This window comes from Trachemys scripta, chromosome 11 (assembly GCF_013100865.1).
Source record: "Trachemys scripta elegans isolate TJP31775 chromosome 11, CAS_Tse_1.0, whole genome shotgun sequence".
NCBI lineage: Eukaryota > Metazoa > Chordata > Testudines > Emydidae > Trachemys > Trachemys scripta.
In genome coordinates this window covers 54,295,919-54,318,510 of record NC_048308.1, presented here as the reverse complement: position 1 = coordinate 54,318,510, position 22,592 = coordinate 54,295,919, and the positions used below count along the sequence as shown (strand labels likewise).

The 22,592-nt window shown below is 38.5% G+C and overlaps 1 protein-coding gene across 4 annotated transcripts in view; it reads left to right on the top strand.

Annotated features, from left to right (window-relative positions):
- The first annotated feature begins 15,155 nt into the window (after nucleotides 1-15,155).
- RFTN2 (raftlin family member 2) overlaps nucleotides 15,156-22,592 on the top strand; it is a 51,621-nt gene continuing 44,184 nt past the window's right edge. For 2 of the 4 annotated variants that reach the window (XM_034786128.1, XM_034786127.1), the window contains exons 1-3: nucleotides 15,156-15,281; nucleotides 15,713-15,859; nucleotides 21,493-21,676. In XM_034786128.1, the coding sequence (XP_034642019.1) occupies nucleotides 15,176-15,281; nucleotides 15,713-15,859; nucleotides 21,493-21,676 (437 nt within the window). In that variant the 5' untranslated portion in view covers nucleotides 15,156-15,175. Of the gene's footprint in view, nucleotides 15,286-15,440; nucleotides 15,461-15,712; nucleotides 15,860-21,492; nucleotides 21,677-22,592 lie in introns of those variants that run through there. The other 2 variants (XM_034786129.1, XM_034786130.1) reach the window with 2 other exon arrangements.

The window sequence follows — 22,592 nt, the reverse complement described above, 5'->3', positions numbered from 1 at the left end:
TCTGGCACGTAATATCTTGCGATTCCAGCTACCACAGTGCCATGAGAACGCCTGTTCTCACTTTCTGGTGACATGGTAAATAAGAGGGCAGCATTATCTCCTGCAAACCAAACTTGTTTGTCTGGGCGATTGGCTGAACAAGAAGTAGGACTGAGTGGACTTGCAGGCTTTAAATTTTAAATTGTTTTATTTTTGAATGCAGTTATTTTTGTACATAATTCTACATTTGTAAGTTCAACTTTCATGATAGAGATTGCACTACAGTACTTGTATTAGGTGAATTGAAAAATAATATTTCTTTTGTTGTTTACAGTGCAAATACTTGTAATCAAAAATAAATAAAAAGTGAGCACTGTTGACTTTGTATTCTGTGTTGTAACTGAAATCAATATATTTGAAAATGTAGAAAACATCCACAAATATTTAAATAAATGATATTCTATTCTTGTTTAACAGTGCAATTAATCACACAATTAATCGTGATTAACTTTTTTATCACTTGACAGCCCTAATATGTTTTTATTATTACTATATGTTTGTTGTATCATACTTTAGTGGTCTCCAAAGTGGGGTGCACGCAAGAGGATCCTTCGGGGTGCGCGGCAGGAGGAGCGCTGCCAGAGCAGCACTGCTTTTTTTTTTTTTTCCCCCTTCAGCAGTTCGGCTGGAAGTCCGAGCGGCTTCCCCCACCCACACCCCCCCGCCCACCTCGGCAGTTCGTCTGGGAGCAGGGAGTGCGTGCTCAAAAAATTTTTACTGATGGGGTGCACGATCAAAAAAAGTTTGGAGACCACTGTCATACTTGATCAAGTAGTAAAATATTACACCATACAAGTATAATAGAAATATAAAAATAAGAGTGCAAATTCTATTCTTAATTACACAGTGCAGTGCCACTAATATCAGCTTTGCCCCCAATGTTTAATCCAGTGGCTCTCAAACTTTTTTACTGGTGACTCCTTTCACATAGCAAGCCTCTGAGTGTGACCCCCCCCCCTTACAAATTAAAAATACTTTTTTATACATTTAACACCATTACAAATGCTGGAGGCAAAGCGGGGCTTGGGGTGGAGGTTGACAGCTCGCGACCCCCCCATGTAATAATCTCACGACCCCCTGAGGGTCCCAACCCCCAGTTTGAGAACCTCTGGTTTAATCTATTATGAGCTGAAAGCTAAGTATTGTCATGTTGAGTCATGGTTGGGTGGGAGACCTCCAAGAACACGTGGGTGCTGCACGAAGGGTGTGGGTGCAACTCTTCCCTCTGAGTCAGTCCTCTGAATTATGATACCCCAGCACACTGGGCTGGGGGGGCAGGGGCAAAGGACAAAGCTATGCTGGTAGACATTTTAGGGTTTGGAAGAGCTGTAAATCAAAGTACTGAATACTTTTGGTCATTAAGTATCCCATGGCACTGAACACAAGTATGGATGTGTAAATCCTAGTATTGTGGCTAAAATTCCAATTTAGATGATAATAGTGTGCTTACTTACATTTCCCCTTATAGTTTCAATTGAATATGGTATTTTTCACTACCTATCCTAAACTGTTGTTCAGTCTTGCTGCATGCTGTTACAGTTGCACTGCAGTTGAGATACTTGTGAGTTTGTTTGTAAAGTGGTTTGGCATGAAAACTGTTAGATGTGAATACATTTAAATGTATTCATTTTATTTTTAAACAGATAGTGTCAGTGTGATGTGGTAAGGATACTTAGGCCAAGTTGTGGGACATACCTTCAGCTGGTGTAAATCATGTCACTCCATGGAAGTCAATGAAGCTATGATGATTTATACCAGTTGAAGATCTAGCCTTGTATCTACAATTGCACATGGAGCTCACATTTGGTATCCGTGGAAATTCTGCATTCATAGTTTGTGAGACCTAAGTGATTTGAGGGAGCCCTGCAAGAGGCTGAGGTATCAGTAGTTACATACATTATAAGAACAGTATTTGAACCATGAAATTATGCTATAAGAGCGAAAAATAGGAGATTTACAAAGTATTTTTCCTCTATTGTCTCTGCTTGTTAAAGAAACAATTCAAATACATTAAAGCCCTGATCCTGCAAAGACGTATGCATGTGTTTAACTTTAAGCATGTGAGTAGTCCCATTGCATGTACCATTGACTCCAATGGGACTATCCACATGTGTAAGTCTTGCAGCTACCTAACGTCCTTATCCTTCAAATTAGAGATGCTCACCATTGTTCAGACAGGTGGTGCATACATATCTTAAATTGTATCGTTCCCATTACATGTTTAGTATAATAAACAAAACACCATTTTTAAATATACAGAGAAAAGACAACAGTGTTTTTCTCTTTTTAGGAACCAAGGTTACATTCTGTGAGAAGAAATTTTTCACATCCTTCATCTGTGAGTTTGAAACCTCGATATACACGAAGCCCTCACTTTCATCCTAGAAAAGACTACAGAATGGAAGATACAATTCTCACTCCACCTTCCTCTACAGACTCTGTTAAATAGACTCTTAGATGTCTACTATGCTAATATGTCTAGCACATGGAGGGTATGTAATTTAGTAACTCTCAACATTTACTGAGTATGCCTAAATTAAAATGGCCTTTTTTTTTGTAAAAGGAATAAAAAGAAATCTTGCAGTTCATGTCAGCAAACACAGGATATGCAGGATAAAATCATGGTTTCCTTTATCAATTAATGCATATTTAGGTGACAGACTTGTATTTGTGATATACAGACTATTGTATATGCACTATTTATTAAAGTAGTTTGAAAACAGCATATTTGTATTACAGGAAAAATCTAAAATTCATTTTTGTATCAGATACATTACAACAACAGACATTTTCAACATTTGAGCCATTTTCTTGTAGACTGACAGCATATACTTGATTTGGATACCAATTATTTTATTTTACATATTATTATTTAAAAATAATTGTATTTTTTCACGTCATGTATAGTTTGTGTAACTTTATTTTGTTTTTGTTGAAATCAAATCAGATAAGAATTCTTGCATAGGTGTAATTTTAGTTACTTTGTGATAAGAATTTTTAAGAATATAATTTGGACCATTTGTTTATAATTCTATACCTTTATCTGAGGCTGACACTGTTCTTAAATACAGTAAACAATACATTCATGTTTATATGATTTTTAGCTATAGAAAATGAGCAAGAATTTACTTAATACTTTATATTTTAAGACAACTGAAAACCTGCACCTAGCATTTAAGTATTAATATTTTTCTACAGTCTATGCAGGATTAAAAACTCATTGACTGACTATATCATGTGTTGAGATGGAAAACAATTTTCTCCTCAGCTGCAAGGACTTAATAATTTATTCCTTCTTTTTCCCCTTTGCCTTCCTTCCATCTATATTATTACATTTTAAATTCCTGATAGATTAAAACATGACTACTGTATTTAATATGAGTGCAAGCCATGGCTTATTGTTTATGTAGTCTGAAAGTCTTTATCTCTACCTTTCTTATATATGTACAATGTTTTAACCTCTTTTTTTAATTTTTGAACTGCTTGATAGTGACTTTCCAACTGTATTTGCAATATTCTGTTTTAGTTTTATATCAGGTGAAGGTCTTGCAGAGTGGGCATTATATATAGCAGTAGTAGATACATGCACAGATAGTATTCAGTCTTATTTAAAATCCACTCTAGCAATCAGTGGTTTTCTTTTATATTGTGCTGGGCCTTATTCGGCTCTTTCTTACACTGGTTTAACTCCAGTTGATTGACATTGCTGAGAGAGGAGAGTCAATCCCATAGTATATAATTTTATTTACTGTTTTAGTAACACTCCAAGACTAAAGCAGTTTTGCACCATTGTTGAACAGAAACAAGATCACACATAAATATGATTTATACCTCTTGTAAAAAACATTTGTGATGACCCAACAACTGTCATTTTTAACAGTTTATGTCAAAATGTAAATATAACTTGGGTTCTTCAGGGTATCAGCTCATTGTTTTGGGGCAGATCTTCAACTGGTTTAAATTGTCATAGCTCCATTGAGACAATCTACGCCAGCTGAGCATCTGCCCGGTTGTCTTTATATTTGGTTTAGGTTTTAGAATTTATCTGAATAGATATGTTATAGACATTTTGGCACATCCTAAAACTGCTTCATCTATGTGAAAGCATTTGCTCGGTTGTAAATACGGTTTTTGTAAGCAAAGGTAGCCAGGAAAGGTCTTGTGTTCTGTTATTACAGCCTTATTTCTAATATCATGAAACAATATACATATCAATTTGACTCATGTTTAGAGTTCACAGTTTTAGTTTGTTCCTTGTTCTCCTAAAACATTAGTTTTATTACAATATTTTTTAAATTATAGAGGTCCAAGAAGTAAATTTGTTATGCAGTAATGTGTTCAGCAATTTTGGTTTACATCTGAAGTCTTTTGATCTAATTTCTCAAAGGTGAACAAATATTATGCAGTTCTTGATATGTATATCAGGTAAAGGGTATCTAAAAAGCCCAGATATTCACACATTTTTTATTTTCATTTATAGGAACAGATTTTAGATTATAAATATTGACTTTTGGTTTTATTTTCTTCAGAAACATAAGGGGGAAAATAATCTGTGAAATAACAAATGTTAGTCTGATAATTTTATTAGTAATGCAAAAATAAAAGATGGCACAATATCCATTTTGAAAAATCTCTCTCATACTCAATCTGAGTGACTATGCATTTATTTTATAAATAATGTAACACGTTCCCAGTGCTACAGAGGCAGATGCAGTATCTCATCTAAAGATCAAGCTTTTAACTATAGTATTAACTGTCGTTTTTTTTAATTGAAGAGCTCCATTGACACCTATGAAGCTCTACACATGTGCATGGGAGGAGGCCTACGCAAATCAGATTGCAGGATCAGTGCCTATACCAATACTATTCTTTGTCAAGATAATCAAATATGACAAATTTTCCTCCTCTTCAGTATCCTTACCCACTGACAACCTTTGATGTTGAAGCCAAATTAATTTTCTGACTTAGCCACCCAGTTTGTATTTTCATAATGCTAGAAAGCTAGCTTTCAAAGTACTACTAACAACTGATACTGACTGAATTTTGTATTCTAGATAGTTATGTGGCAAAATGCTAGTGTGAACATTTGCTGTAGGGAACACTGGAAAATCATATTTACCAGAGATTTTGACTGACAGAAAAATTACATCTGAACTGATATCAATGATCATCATCGCTCCCAAACATTTTTTATGCATTAGATCAAGGAATGTCATAATGTTAAATAAAGTAGATTTTCCTCTATTTGGATAGTAAATACCTGTTTTGAAAGGTTAGAAGTAGCATTAACACAAAATATTAATCTTTCTTGAGAACTAGCAAACAATTCAGTTTCATCATAAAACAATTTAATTTGCCATTTTAATGTGATTTTTTTTTTGTATTTAAGGTATTCTAAAATGCATTTACCAAAATAGGTTGCATTAAGACAACAATTTTCTGTGTCTTATACAATTTTTTTATCATTACGTTAATGAACAAACTGCATTCCAATAACAATTTAGTAAACGCTAACAGAACACATGGCTTTACCTGTATGTTAGCATAGTTTTAAAATGTAGGAAGTTTCAAGGATGCGCCTTTATTGTAAGATAGGTTTGTAGAAATGTGTTAAAGGTAAAGTAGTGCAGTAATTTCAGCTCACCTGGACTAAAGCTTTCTTCACTTCATGACAGCTCTCTATTTAAGTGAAGAAAACAAACATTTAACAAGTCATTTTTTAAAGAAATGAAAACTATAATAAGGATGTCTTAATGATACATCTGTACACTCCTATCAGAAAACTAGAACCTGTTGTGCAAAAAAAAAAAAAAAAAAGAAAAAAGTTTGAAATGTGGTAAGCACTTATCATGCTTGGCTAGCTGTACTGTGTAGCTCTCATTTTAAAGTAAATACAAAATAATTTATTTAAGACGTAGCAGAAGGGTACAGGTCTCTTTTGGACCTTTTGAGATATTAATATTTTTAAAATATATTTAAAATGATAGCTTTAAGAGAGCCATATTGTTATTTTGTACCATAGCCTCTTTCCATCAAAATTAGCTGCAGTTAATAATAAATGTATACATTAAATATAAACAGAATGCTCTTTATGTGGTTCATAATAAAGTTTCTGAGTATTTTGACTTTTGGAAATTGAAGCATGATCAAACTAAAGCTGACATGTGACATACAGTTTAAGTTTTGTCTTATATTAGTATGCAGGATTTTAGCTAATCGGATGAATGTTTGCTTTGATAATATATTCCAGGTGCATTTAATCTGGTTACTGCAGCCTTGTTCAGTAAGGTGCTGTTGATGTACAGAAATAAATGTTTAAACAATAAATTCATAGACCTTAAGATTTTAGTAAACCTGTTACCATTTAGAATAGTAAAACAAACATCTAATTTTGTGTTAAAACTGTTTGTGTGAAATATAGTAATAAAAACAAGTTTCTGTAGTTTGTAACTTCTAATAAAACTCTGTTTTTGTAACTAAAAGGTTAATTCAAATAAATTTTCCTGTATTTACTGCTCATGGTGTAACTTATTTTTGATCAAGTAGACTAGAATAGTGTAAAATGATAAATATAAACATTTGTATTTATCAGGGCATTGTTTAAAAAATGAATTTGTAAACTTGTACAATAAGGCTACTGTATTACTGTCACTTAAGCAGAGTTATGTTTTCATATGTGTTAGATTAATTACACTATCTGTTTAGGAAGTTAGGTTAAAATAGCATCCAGGTGGAGGAATAGAAGTTTCCCTTGGCAGCCTATCAGTTTCTTCAAACAACCAGGAGGGAGATTTTGGATTAGGGGATATTCCAGAAAAGGATGTGAGAGAGAACAAAATACATAGAATTTGCCAAACCAAGTAACTTGTAAATGGTATATTCTGTTCTCTGAAAAATAATCTTCAAGTATGTGTCCTTGTGGCTCCCCCTGTAGGTGTGCATGATCCTCGTGTTTTCAGGGCTGAACATGTCCCCTGTGCTACCTCATGCTCTCATGTAAAGGCATAAAGGGTGGAGCAGCTGCTATTCTCCTTCTGTTCCCTCTTATTTCCAGGGTCAGCTCCAGGTTTTTTGCCTCCCCAAGCAACAACAAAAATAAAATAAAAGCCGGAGTGCCGCCACCGAAGAAGAAGAAAAAAAGACCGGAATGCTGCCCCTTGAAAAGGTCCACCCCACGCCCTGGCTTGGAATGCTGGTGCCTAGAGCTGGCCCTGCTTATTGCCCATGACAGTAAAACTGAACCTGGACTGTGTCCAACCCATTACTGTTTTTGAGCTTCAGACTCAAATTTTTTGTGAAGAACCTTTCTTCACCTTCTCATTAATTTGTTCATTATTCTTTTTTCTTGGCTGTTCCTATACATGTATGTATATAAAAGATGGGGGAGACACCCCCACCAGACTGCTCTACTGCAGGGTGAGCAACTTCATATCAGCTGCTGGCAATAGTGGACTCTAACCCTCATGCGATGGTCTTATGCCCTTATTAATGTGCAGTGCAGATGTCTTTCCTGCCTCTGGGAAGGACACATCCCTGACAAGTGTTCCATCCACTGCTTAGTCTCAACCTGAACCTGAAAATTGAGATATGGGAGTCTCAAATTACATCTCGGAGCAATTGTCAGGAACTCAGCTGGCTCTGGGCGCAGTTGCCTGGCAACTCAATGAGCTTGACTGAGCCCAATAAACTCAAGCTAAGTGACTGTGCTCCCTGATTGGACAGAAGAGCCAGCAAATAATCATTTAAGCCTTGTAACAACAGCAGCTGCTTAATAAGTTCTACACCATATCTGTGCCAGACTTGCTTCCTGTACTGATCTTTGCTCCAACCTGCACCTGTTCCTGCTCCAGCTGTAGTCTCTACCTTGCTCTGCACATCCTGACTCCTGGTTCTGAGCACAACTCTGGTTCTGTACTGACATCTGATTCCTGGCTCCAACCAGTGGCTTGTCTCCTGACCCCAACTCTGGTTCTTCTTTCCAGCTCTGCTCTGACCAGTAGGCTCCTGTTCCAATAACTAGGTCACACCACCTACACCCCCAGTGTGTGTAACAACAATCCATGAAGTTTGCATCTGATCCCAAAGAGAGAGAGAAATCCTCCAAACTGGAGTTGAGACTAATATCAGCAATTGCCCCAGAATCCAAGTACCATATCACCAGTTCCAGTGGGAAGAGGTAGTCTAAAAAGGTGCCAAGACCACTGACACTGGCACCAGGATCCTTGGTGCTAATCCGATCAGCACTGATGACGATGGCACCAAATGCATCTGCACCATTCAATTTAGATGCCAAGCAACACACCTGCATCGAGTGCAAGCTCAGACTGGACAACATGCCCATTCCATAAGGAGGACCCAAAACACTACTCCTTCACTATTGAGGGATAGGAGCAAGGCACTGACAATGAAAAAAGGCATGAGAGACTATACTGACATTGACACAGAAATCTACACCAGTACTAACACTGGCACTGACGAAAGAGCCCATCCTACTACAGAGCTGTACCTTCAAGGAACCACCTTCACCCCTCCTCTCAGCATTGGACTCAGCACCATCAGCACCAGACATGTATCGAATGGCACCACCATTCCCAGAGATGTACTTCTCCTTGCTGTCTCCAAGCCATTCCTTCTCCCTGGTTTTGAGCCAGGAACCCTCTCCTGGTAGACTAAAATGATAGCTCCAAAAGCACCCCGTACTGGGTACTAGTGCATTACTGTCAGTGGATGGGCCACCTGCAGTCTGGCCATTACCTATACAATTTACCACAATGGCTGTAGTGGCCCAATTGGTGCCCCAGTTTCCCAGAGTGGAGTCCCATCACATGTTTCAGCAAAAAGGAGAGGTCTTGATTATTGTTGACATCAAAAGCCAGCCCCTCTTCACTGGAACTGAGGACCTTCTTTATGAAGCAGCAAAGATTGCTTGAGAAACACTGCAAGTGTCCTCCCCACCTAAGGAATCCTCCTCTTCTCCAGTTGAGACTGTCACCTCAGCCCCAACATCAGTCATCAATTACTTTAGGGACTTCCAAGAACAGCTGAAAGCTTTGATAGAGAGGCAGAAGTGATCCAAGAGAACACACACAAATTGTTTGGTATCCTCAGCTTCGCAGTGCTGACAAGAATTGCTCTTCCAATCAGTGGGAAAATATTGGACTCAGCAAATGAACCGTGGCACACCCCAACCTTATTTTGCCCTACTTTCAAACCAATAGAAAAGTTCTGTCAAGTCCCAGCTCAGGGCTTTGAACATTTTATATGCATCTGACACTACGGTTGTTTGGGGTATCTGTGATCCAGGAAGAGTTCAGGTCCACCAAGGGGACGCCAAAAGAATAAGGACCCCAAGAAACTGACTTATTTGGCTGAAAGACTTACTTGTCAGCCTCCCTCCAATTCTGCATCCTGAACTACTTGGCACTGTTTGCAAATTACAGTTTTCTGATGTGGGACAGAGTGACTCCCCTTCCTATCAAGGGTCTGGCAGGACTCTAGGGAGGAGCTGAGATACATCATCAAAGAAGGGCAGAGTAGCAAAAACAGCCCTACAAACAGCAATGGAGGAGCCCAAAATGGCTGCTTGATCCATGGCCATGGCAGTCACAATGTGCTGGGCCTCCTGGTTACAGGTATCTTAAATTCCAAAAGAAGTCCAGGTAATGATAGAATACTTGCCCTTCAAGGGCATGGAGCTCTTCAGCAACCAGATAGAAAAGGCATTCCTTTCCTTCATGTATTCAAGGGCAATGCTGAGATTCTTGGGAATTTACACTCCAGTGCCGTACCACAAGACATTCCTGTACCAGTCCCCACAAAGCAGAAAATAATTTTATTTCCACATTCACCAACTGGAACACTTGCCTAAAAAGCAACCCTGTTAAAACCAGGAGGTGCCAATCATCCTCCTACTCTATTGTGCATCAGGCTCCCTCCCAGAGGCAGCAGATTTGACAGGGATATTGAGAGTCATGTCAACACCATGCCAGAAATTGCCTTGTCCCTACTTCCATTGGGCATGGTCAGAGATTACAGCCAACAAATATCTGCTGTACTTTGTCACCCATGGCTGCCCCATCCAATTCCTTTTTTGGCCCCCTACCTTTGCCCACTACCTTCCCCACCATAATTTTCTCTGTCCTTTACACTGCTCCATCTATTTGTGACTATAGCTAGCCGCTTCAAAGGTCAGGCTATTTCATTGCAAAAACTGTCAAAATGGATGCTGCATTTCATTATGTTACCAGCTGGTTGGTGTACTTCTCCCACCAATTAGTAAGGGTCTCTCCACCAGAGCCCAATCGACATACTTATCGTACTTCTGAAATGTGCCGATATCCGAAATCTGCAAGGCACATGAAGCAACCCACTCACATTTGTCAAGCATTATGCACCGATCTTAACTACTAGATAAGATACCAAGTTTGGGAGAATAGTATGCCAATCTCTATTTAACTGATGTAGCGGATACTACTCATTCCCATGATTCTGAGAGGGTACTTATTGACAGTCACCTTCAGTAGGATCCACACTGACACATAGAGAAGACAGAACGGTTATTTACCCTACAGTAACTGGGGTTCTTTAAGATGTTGTGGTCAGTGTGGATCCCACGACCTACCCTCCATCTTTACTTGTTTGAGTCATGAACTTAGAATTGCAAGGGAACTGAAAGAGCGTTGCAGCCGTTCCGTCCTGTATGCCCTCTGACTGGGTCATGAGGAGTCTCAGGGTGCATGCATGGCCCCAACTAATACTGCTATTCAAAAGATTCTGAGTTCATGAACATGAGGTGCATGCACACCTCCAGTGTGATTCAAACTGACTACATCATCTCAAAGAACCACAGTTATTGCAGGGTAAATATCCATTATTTAATTATGAAATATTCTCTTTAAACCCTATACTAAATAAATTTCTTACTTTTTCATGAACCGTGAAACAGTTCTTATACATTTAAATGTTGCTACAAAGAAACAACTAACTAATGTCGCTATAGCTTTTTAAACATACATTTTGTTTAACTAAAAAAAATACTGACAGTTCTTCAAAAAAAAAACATTTACAAGTGTGAGAACTATTTTGCTGTTCATGTAAAAGCAAAGATTTTTTTTTTTTTTTAGTATTAGGTTTTAAGATTTAGTATAAGGTTAAAATAATAGTAGTTGCTGGGGGGACTGAGCCAATACTGAGCAATTCTGTATATAAATTATTTGAATACTGAAGTACCCATCCACTTCAGAGTGGATGCTGACATTTTCTACCTTCATTCATTATTCTAGGACTCCTGATTTGGGCAGACAGCATCATCCCTAGATCATGAGACAGTGGTCTTTCTGGACACTAGAAGGGAATTTAGCAGGGAAATGTAATTTAAGGTGAAATAGTTTTGTAGTCTGGTATGGTTCAACTCATGTAACTCTTTCATACAGTATGCTTTACAGTCTAACTGTTCAGTTCCTCTCAAATTTGAGCCCAAAGTTTCTGAGAGCCTCTCTCATCTTTTTTTGTTCATTTTTTTCTAGATTTTTGAAAGTAAGCCAACTTTAATTTAACCCTTAGTAATAGGAATCCTAAAAGCATATTTTGTACATGCCTATACTTTATTAAATGTCTTATGTCAATAGTGATTGATATAGTTCTTATTAGAATGCTGATCTCTTAACCTTTGCATTCATGTGCCTGCGTCGTCTAAAGACCTGAGCATTCAGACCATAATTATGAGAGATGCTTGGTCCAAATATTCTCTCATTCCTTGTTTTTCTGCCTGTGGGTCTAGGAAGTATCAATTTTTTCCCTGTCAGTTGCATTTGTGTTGGATCTGTCTGAAACCTTAGTAACTAGTAAGATTAGTTTGTTTCGTTTTTAGAAAATTAGTACAGCTTTAAAGTTGCTTTAGTTCATTATGTGGTGCCCATCACTCCCTAATCTCAAAATGGAATATCAGGACAATAGGTCCATCTTTAAAATATGTGCAGTCTGCAATAAGATGTCTATTGCACGTCAGCCCACCAGTGATTTAAAATGTTTGTGTGAAGACATCCTCAACAATGCACGGCCAGTGTTACTCCAAGCTGAGGGGCAAAAGTAAGTAGATAGACTGTTTGAGGTTGTCCTCCTCCTCAAAGACCCCTGATTCATAGATTCATAGATTATAGGACTGGAAGGGACCTCGAGAGGTCATCGAGTCCAGTCCCCTGCCCGCATGGCAGGACCAAATACTGTCTAGACCATCCCTGATAGACATTTATCTAACCTACTCTTAAATATCTCCAGAGACAGAGATTCCACAACCTCCCTAGGCAATTTGTTCCAGTGTTTAACCACCCTGACAGTTAGGAACTTTTTCCTAATGTCCAACCTAGACCTCCCTTGCTGCAGTTTAAACCCATTGTTTCTGGTTCTATCCTTAGAGGCTAAGGTGAACAAGTTCTCTCCCTCCTCCTTATGACACCCTTTTAGATACCTGAAAACTGTTATCATGTCCCCTCTCAGTCTTCTCTTTTCCAAACTAAACAAACCCAATTCTTTCAGCCTTCCTTCATAGGTCATGTTCTCAAGACCTTTAATCATTCTTGTTGCTCTTCTTTGGACCCTTTCCAATTTCTCCACATCTTTTTTAAAATGCGGCGCCCAGAACTGGACACAATACTCCAGCTGAGGCCTAACCAGAGCAGAGTAGAGCGGAAGAATGACTTCTCGTGTCTTGCTCACAACACACCTGTTAATACATCCCAGAATCATGTTTGCTTTTTTTGCAACAGCATCACACTGTTGACTCATATTTAGCTTGTGGTCCACTATAACCCCTAGATCCCTTTCTGCCGTACTCCTTCCTAGACAGTCTTTTCCCATTCTGTATGTGTGAAATTGATTTTTCCTTCCTAAGTGGAGCACTTTGCATTTGTCTTTGTTAAACTTCATCCTGTTTAACTCAGACCATTTCTCCAATTTGTCCAGATCATTTTGAATTATGACCCTGTCCTCCAAAGTAGTTGCAATCCCTCCCAGTTTGGTATCATCTGCAAACTTAATAAGCGTACTTTCTATGCCAATATCTAAGTCGTTGATGAAGATATTGAACAGAGCCGGTCCCAAAACAGACCCCTGCGGTACCCCACTCATTACGCCTTTCCAGCAGGATTGGGAACCATTAATAACAACTCTCTGAGTACGGTTATCCAGCCAGTTATGCACCCACCTTATGGACTCACTTAGCTCCAACCAGTTGAGTCTCTTCTGAAAGGAGTAGTCTCGCAAGTCAGAGCAAGAAGTCTGATCCAAAATAGTTTCTAGGTCCTCTGATACAGTACTTGAGGTATGTTCTGTATCTCAGAAATCTTTGGTTCCACCCTTGGCTTAATTGACCCAAAGGAGCTATGAAGCACATTGGATGCACAGAATATGGCTTTTTTGGACTAATTACTGGTAAACTTCTTAAATGAAAGCACAAACTATGTATTAACATTATATACACTACAGTGGAACAGGAGTAAAATCAGAGAACATAAAACTATTAATTTAATGCATTAGATTTTGGTAGTCAAAGAGAGGTTAGGACTAAAACTGGGTGAATTTTTTTTGGCAAAACCTTTCTTTGATCAAAAATACAGATTTAAGTCAACCAAAACATTTCACAAATTCATGTTGATTTCAGTGAATTGTTCTTGTCAAAACAAAAAAATATATAAGATTTTAGAAATGTCAAAACAGTTAATTGGTGTTAAATAAACATCTTATTCTGATTTTGGGGCTATATTCACACACCGAAACCACAGGAGGAGGAGGAGCTGCCCCCTCATAACCTTTACCCCAGTGATTAGGGCACTCATGTGGGATGGGGGAGATGATCTAGGTTTGAATTCCCATTCTGGAGCAGAGACTTGAATCCAGGTCTCCCCCTGCCAGGTGAATGCCCTAATCCCCAGGTTAAAGGATATTTTGGGGTGGGTCTACATACTTCAGTGTTCAGTGCAGGAGGGACTAGAACCCAGGCATCTCCCTCCATCCCTTCCCCAATGAATGTCCTAACTACTAGACTAGCAGGTCATTCTCACGCTCTTTTCTCTCTTTGACAATCCAAAACAAAATTTTTCTGACTTTTTCGATTCACTGAAAATTCCAAAAAATGTTGGGTTTGGTTCAACCTGACCTGAACCAATTTTTTCCTCCTATTTTTTTTTTTTTTGAATTGCCAAAAAAAAAATATCAATGAATTGTCCAGTTCTAGTTAGGACACTGTATGCAAATTGACAGCAAAATCAAACTCCCTTCTCTCTGTGTCTCACCATAACCAGCTCAGCTAAAACAATACAGTACATGAGATCTTTCCAAAAGACCCCGCCTTTTCAAACTGCTATCCTGATGTAATAAAATACCACACATTAAGCCAAATTCTGTCCTCTATGTTTCATGGGCGCATCTCCCACTGAAATCACTGACTATTATCTTGCTATGATGTACATCCTGGTACAACTGCATGCACTGGGTTGTATGTTAGGGCAGAATTGGAACCAGTGACTTCAGTGTGAGTTCTGTTCCTGCACCTGAAGACAAAATTGGGTCTACTGTGTCACTTGTGTCTATGTTGTTGCTACACCATATCCCATTTTCTCCACTGTAAAAAGCTCTTTTATGTTACAAGTTCATAGAGCTGTGTGATGTGATTTAAAACCATCTCTTTACTAAGATGAAAATCCATTGCTGTACTAATCACTGTAGCAAGTCTGATAAAAGAAAAGTCTTAAACTACTTAATGTACTTGAAGAATGGAAGGGAAATGGCCACAGAACTTTGTTCATACTGCATAACTTGAAAGAACAGTCTCTTTGGTTTAACATAAGGTGCATTTTAGTATGACTTTTTAAAATAAAATATAACAAAAGTTGAATTATCTTATTAACCTGGATTTTTTAAAATAAATTTTATTGTAATCATATATACTCTTCTTGCCAAGAAAATTCTTTATTACAGCATGATCATGTTTGCTTTACCATCTGAAAGAAAATTCCTGTGGAAAGAAAATAGGAACCAAACTTTCAAATCTAAAATAGAGTCTAAACTGCTTTTCATTTACTTTCCTCCCCTTTGAGATGCCAGAAGCAATTTCCTCTTGAAGCTGACTTCCTTTCTGGAAATGATTTTCGTCTCTAACCATGTTGAGACTCTCTTTTCTCATTCTTTCATTCTGACTTGCTCTTTTTCCTCTCATTTACAACTGCATCTGAATAGATCTTCTGACAGTAGGTAATTATATATGTTTCCCTCTAACTTTATTATTTCAGTTCTTTTTTGCCTCATTATCAGTCAGCCAAGAGGGATAGACAAAGCACTATTGGTGTCCTCTGCAACAGAACGCTGATGGGGGGGCTGGCTGTAAATTGACGTGGCATGGAAAATCTCTGCTAAGTTGTAGCAGCTTGTACGTTTCTGTAAAATCAAGCCCACTTTTGCTGAGTTAGTAGCTTGAAGTCATTATGGGTGCAATGCTTATATGAAAAAATTAATAGAAAATGTCTTCACTTTCTAACTTGGGAACTGAAATTTTTCTGTCTTTGGATTTATGGCTACTAGTAAACAAAATCCAAGGCAGTGAAGTTTGTTACTTCTTTTTTTCAGAGTAACAGAACTTGCTGCTTTCCCCACCCCCTTTCCTGCAATTTTTTCTTTGCAGATCTTGCCATGGGGTGCGGACTACGAAAGCTAGAAGACCCAGATGATAGCAGCCCTGGAAAAATATTTTCTACGTTGAAGAGACCGCAAGTGGAAACAAAGACTGACTCTGCTTATGAATATGTATTGCTGGATTTTACTTTAGAAGGTATTTTTCTTCTATTTTATATCTTATAAGTTCTTGCAAAAGGAGGAATTACATTTTACTATTTTTATTTCTTCTGACTAAAATAAGAGAAAGTGTAGTTCATTTACCTTATCAAAGGTAATCAATATACCAGCCTTTTACTTGGAAATATTAAATATAAGGTCCTCAGATAAAATTAAAGTTGAAACTTCTTACATATTAAACAAAAAAAAAAGTTACACAGTTGTCCTTATTAAGGAAACTGGACAAAAATTGCTTGAAAGATTTTCCTAGATTCCTGTGAGCCAGATTCTGCCATCCTTATTGACTTTGAGTAACACACACTCACATGAGTTTAGTGTGGCTACTCACAAAAGTAAGTACACTCAGCATGAAGTGGTGGAATCGCCCTAAATGAATAACTCTTTTTTAAAATGTATTCATCTTCCAAAAACCTATACTCATAACTCATTACTTTATGTGGAAATAGCTTCTAAGATGCTATAAGGAAACATTTTTTCAGCCTTATGGCAGATATTTTAGTAAGAATCTTATAGACTAGTTATTAATGAGCCTATTTTTAAATCCTTCTTTCTACATCTTACTTTGCAACTGCTTACGGGTGTTTTAAAATTGCGCCTGAAATAAAATTAAAATCTCTATGTACATTTAGAGGCAGACAGTACTCTGTGGGGTACTTCCATTTGCAGGGTGTCCCGTCTCTAACAGAGTAATTCCCTGTTCCAGAAAGTTGAAACACAAATAAACAAGCCCAGATGGCTGCCCTCTGACAACAGACAGCTCTGTGCTGCAGTTACTTTGTAGGACCTCACATTTTATAACTAACCGTTTTACTAGATGTTCTTGTTGGCTGGGATTTAAAGTAAATACACTGATAAGTGGAAAGAGTCAAAAGGGGGGAAATTGTGATGTTATCTGTTATGTGACTTGGTACAGGAATATTTTAATAAATATAAAAGTCTGACCTCTATTGAACTAGGTATTTGAACTGCCAGATTACATTAATGTTCATGTTTATACATATTGAAATGTTGATGATTAAGTAAGTGGCATGACTTGATGAATAGAAAACATAATATTGTACTAAATTATAGTACTTGACAACCAACAGTATTTTTAGCTTTTAATTAGAAAGAGGAGTTGTTCATTCACGTGTTTGGTTCCGGAAACAAAACTTCTTTGTATTGAGAAGTAGTAGTAACAATATACTCCAGGACTAGAGCTGGGTTGTGTAATACATAAATTAACTACCTGCTGCTGTATTGCTATGAATGTGTAGGATAATAAAACTTCTTTTCTTGACTCTGAAGTTTGTTTGGAGTTTCTAAATATTTCACTGTGTTCTAAATCATATTTTTAAGCACAAAAGTTTATGAAACCAGTGTGGAAGGGATGTGTTTTAAAGAAGTTAGTTGTTTTCAATGTTAAACTCAATATGTACTTAGTACGGGTGGGAGGGAAAGGTGGCTCTTTTAAGCATCATCATATGTAATAACCGGTGTCGCATTGCAAAAAAAATTATGGCCATATTTTCAAACCCTGGTGCATATTATTAGACTCATGAATCCATATTAGGCACTTGACTAAAAGTTATTTGATATTCAGTGCTGCCTAGTACCTCTAGTTTGCATTCACTTCATTGGGAATTATGGGTGCTCAACAACATTGAAATTCAGGTAACTTTTAGTTAATTGCCTAAATATAGATTTAGAAGCCTAGCTTTAGGCACCTAAGTTTGAAAATATAGGCCCATCTGTGAAAAACAATGTCAGCTGTGTGCATATATTTTATATTCTCATGTACCTCTGCCTTTCAGAGCTAGGTTTACATGCACACACACAATATCTCAGTACACACTTGCTCTCGCCCTCTTTTACTAGGAAAATTCTAAACTATAGTGAACTTTGGTTTTGGTCATGGAATACGGGGAGTGGCCAATTTACTGTAGGGCCTGTTTTGAACCTGTACCTTTTCTCCTTCGTATAAACTGTCAGCTCCATCCTGCATCTTGTTGCACCAGTATCTTTGGGATAAAGGGAGCTCTATTAAGAGCTCAGTTAATATAGTTTATGATCAACCAGCTTGTATCACTTCTGAGCAACATGAATCTCATGGTGTCAGAGAACTGAATGCTGTCTTCATAGCACTTTCAGTGTCTACTGGTTGAGGAAAAAGAAGATCGTGCCCAGCATGTACTGCTCATTGTGTGAATTTTTACACCTAAGTACCTGATCTGGGCCCAAGTAAAAAAAAAATTTTAAATCTTATTTTGACAGCCTTACTATCCCCACTTTACATATATTATTGTATACTGGGATGAAAGTATAATAAGCACAGCGTCTAAACTCAACAAGTTTATGGTCAAAGAAACAGAATGAAGAGCTTATCAAGGAGACTATTAAAACACACTGATTTTCTATCAAGCCCTTACACCAGTTAAAGCAGCCTAGGAACTATCAACCAACTAAGCAGAGCTAGAGCACATTGTGATCTGGCTTCTCGTTCTTGTCCCTAACATGCTCCTTCCTAGCTGCAGGGATGGTGGCTTAAGACTGGCTCCATGCCCACTGGAGGCTCCCCCACACCAGGAGAATCCCTAGGTAGGAAGATACAATCAGTCTTCACTTTGCACCACTTGAGTGGAATAAAGGGAGTGGGATAGAGTAGAGAATCTACCCAACTGTGGTTTTAAGTGTCCATTTCTTAGTGCCAATTTTATCTCCGCAGCTATGAAGTATGTCTCACATAAACAGCTTGACTAAAGTATTTTGGAAGGTCAACTAAAACGTACATGGGGATCACTAGAATTTTCCCCACACTCATATAGTGCATTATGCCTCCTTCATGTCTCTTCTTTTAGTAGAAAGGGGAAACCTGTGTCTATGTTCTTCATATCAGCCTTCTGAAATTTCAAACAATAAAAAGTGCCCTATCATTTTGAATAAACACAAATGTATATAAAAAATTGATTTACCTTCACCTTTTACATTTCAAATGTCTGGATTATATTATTGTAACAGTTTTGATTGGCTGTTGTGAGAGAACACAACAAGATAGAAATTCTGTTTAAAATTCAGAATAGTTGCAACAGTTTGCAACATGAGGTAAGTGGGCCATGCCTTACACATACCTGCTTTTTTGGCTGTGGCATGCAGTCTAAGCTATCCCATATGTGTTTTCAGTAAACCTGAACATGTCCATTGGCTTCACTATGCAGAGTGTGCTTAAAGGAACTATGGTTAGGAATCTGATAGCTCTGTTCACTTAGGGCTAAATCCTGTCATCTAGCATGCAAAGGGTGGGGGGAGAAGATATTTGAAATGAGCCTCTTTTCCTACACCCCACCTCTACACAACTAGCAAGAAATGTTGCTTTTGTACTGTACAATAGTGAATTGTAAGGTACAGCCAGATAACACAACAGCCCTTGCATCATGTCCCCAAGGACATAGTTTGTATTAGTGGGAGTATCTAGATTTGTGTATGCTAGTGCCCATTCTGCCATCAGTGCATATGTGGGGGTGCATGTTGTTCCTGCCCAGAGGAGCAAAAGAATGTTCCCCACAGTGTGTTGTCCAGCTGTTGTCAGAAATCTGCCCTGTGCCAGCAAGATTCCTGTGGCAGAGGGCACAACAGGCATCAGGCTTTCCCCCCAGATACAATTTAATAATACTTAGTATTTACACAGTGCTGTAATTTTTCAAAGTACTATACAAACATTAACTAATTAGTCCTTAAAAAACCCTGTGATATACATGTCAATATAATCCCCAGTTCATACAGGAGAACCAGGCACAGATAGATTGAGACTTTGCAGACCACACTGCAGATCAGTGGCAGAGCCAAAATTAGACATCACAAATTTAATCTTAACCACCAAATCCCAAAAGGCTGATTAAATGAAAGTGTCACGGTCAGTTGCATATTCTACATGTGTGTTTACATGAGATATGGAAAATAGGTGCACACACTCTGATTTGTACATTAGACAGACCCTTTACATGTGGGGCGAAGACATGCTGCCATGAGTATATTGTGCTACAGCACATCTCTTTTCTGGGGAGGTGATTAAGAAGAGGGAGATAGGGAACCTGAATTGAACCATAAGGATTCCATTTTCAAAGCGGTGTCTTTATCATTGTGCATGTATGTACTTTTTCCCCTTTATATCAAAGAGGCTGATATAAAATCAAAGGAGAGTGAACTCATTTCAATTTAAGTTATTTTCTTTTGAGAGGGAGAGACAGACAAAGAGAAAAATCTTAAAACAGCACTTAAAGGGTTTTTTAAATCTAAAAACTACCATCAGGGTTTCGGTGTTTAATTCCAATCTGAGTCTCACATTGATACTATTGAACAACATAGTCCCTTCCTTCCCTTCATCCACCAAACGTAAAGTGAAAAAACTAGGAACTGTAAGAACTCTAAAATGAACTAAAGGACTTGCAGCAGGTGTTACTGCTGGAGAGTGTCAAATTCCAGTCAAAACGATCTCCTCTCTAGAGTCCACAGTTGTGCAGTGGGATAGAAAACATGATACTGACAACTGTATCTGGGGTTGTAAGTGAGAAGAGTGGTTCTGCCTTCTGTAAACACCGCTTGATTTTCAGAGAGGCTGAGCACCCACATCTCCAACTGAGAGTAGAAAGTACTAAGCACCTCTGAAAATTAGACCATCAACCTATTATGCAAGAGTATTTGAACTAGTGAACATGAAACAATTCTTTCTATCTGTGCAAAAGCTGTGGGTCATCTCCAGCACAAAATAAAATGTGCCTCCAAAAGTACTCGTTTGTGTTTCTGCTAATTCAACTGGAAAATGTGACTATATTGAGCCATCACAGTTTGAGCACAACTCCCCAGTGTGACCAGGGGGAATTCTGCTAAAAACTGATGGCATTGTATGGCCCCTCGCTGCACACTGTTTGATTTACTTTGGGATGGGATAAGGATAATATTAGTGTCTGAGGCCTTGTCTACACAAGAAAAGTGTTCTGTTTAACTAAAAGTGTGATTTTTAAACTGGTTTTGTTAAACTAGAACAAGCCTCCACATGAACATTTATTTTGCTCTAAACCACACTTACTTCAGTTTAGCTTAAATTGATTAGGAATACGTTACTCTTAAACCAAAATATAAGTGTTCACACAGGTTTGCACTATTTTAACCAAATTGGGTTAACAATTGATTTAAGTTAAACCAGTGCAACTCTTTCATGTAGACAAGGCCTGAATCCCAATTTAGAAAGAGAGTTTTTATTCTGTTCCCTTTTTGTCGTCTTCCTTTTCATCAGGAAGGGTTGTTGGAGGTATAGATGCAGACACAGCTCTTACGCTCTATTAATAAAGCCAGACAGATCATTAAATTGTTGCCAAACTGATTAAAAGTTACTCTGATCTTCCTATTTTGTAAGACGTATAACTTTATCATTGTTTTTACTATCCCTCTATCATTCCTGGTCAACGGTGCATCTGCTATATTTTGTATATCTGTACAGTGGGGAATATAGATTTATTATATCTTTTGTGCTACATTAAGATATAGGTAAGTAGCTTATTTGTATGTATGAACACATGCATACTGAGTAACATTTGTGCATAATGTCCATGTTTTCTGTTCATTCAATTCCTTTAGTGTCCTCAAATCCAGAAGCTATCAAGATCAGTTCTGTGTTGGATATAGCAACAAAAGTGGAAGAATATTACATCAAAGGATATGTTGTAGGAGCAATTCATCCTATTATATTACCTGTTGGGCGAAGAAAGCACTTTCCTGCAAGTTATTTGTATCGAGTGGTACTATCACGACTCAAATTAAGGTAAAATATGCAGAGGAGAAAAATTATTTGAATTAAATGACATAGAACACATCGCTTCATTAATATTTTTAAAATTTGCAAATGGCTTTTCAACATGCATTCCTGGTAACTTTTAATACTAATCAGGACATTAGAAAGCACCTTCAAGGATGAACCAAGGGCTGATACTCAAAAGCAGTGTTTCTCAAACTGGGGTTGCCACTTGTGTAGGGAAAGCCCATGGTGGGCCAGGCTGGTTTATTTACCTGCCCCGTCCGCAGGTCCAGCCGATCGCGGCTCCCACTGGCTGCGGTTCGCCGCTGCTGGCCAATGGGAGCTGCTAGAAGCAGCAGCCAGTTAGTCTCTCAGCCCGCGCCGCTTCCAGCAGCTCCCATTGGCCTGGAGCAGCGAACCGTAGCCAGTGGGAGCGCGATCGGCCGGACCTGCGGACGGGGCAGGTAAACAAATCGGCCCAGCCTGCCAGGGGCTTTTCCTACACAAGCGGCGACCCCAGTTTGAGAAACACTGCTCAAAAGGATTTAGGTGTTGTGCATCACAATGCCAAACTTTTGGGCACCTGAATAAATCTAGGGTTACCATTCGTCTGGATTTACCCGGACATGTCCTCCTTTTGTGTGCTAAAAATAGCGTCCGGGGGGAATTTGTAAAGCACTCACAATGTCCGGGATTTCCCCCTCCCCCGGCAGAGTGAGCGGCTGGGAGGGCTGCAGGAAAGTCCCGGGCTGGACTCCGGAGCAGCTTCCTCCTCCCACCCCCCCCCTCCCTGCATTCTGAGCCGGCCGGCAGCTCCTCCTCCTGCAGTCCGCTCCGGCAGCCCTGTGCAGGGCCAGGGACCGGGTTTTGTGTTGTGCAGGGGAGCTCAGCCATGTGTCCGGCTGGCACAGAGCCCAACACCCTGTTCTGAGCAGCAGGGTAA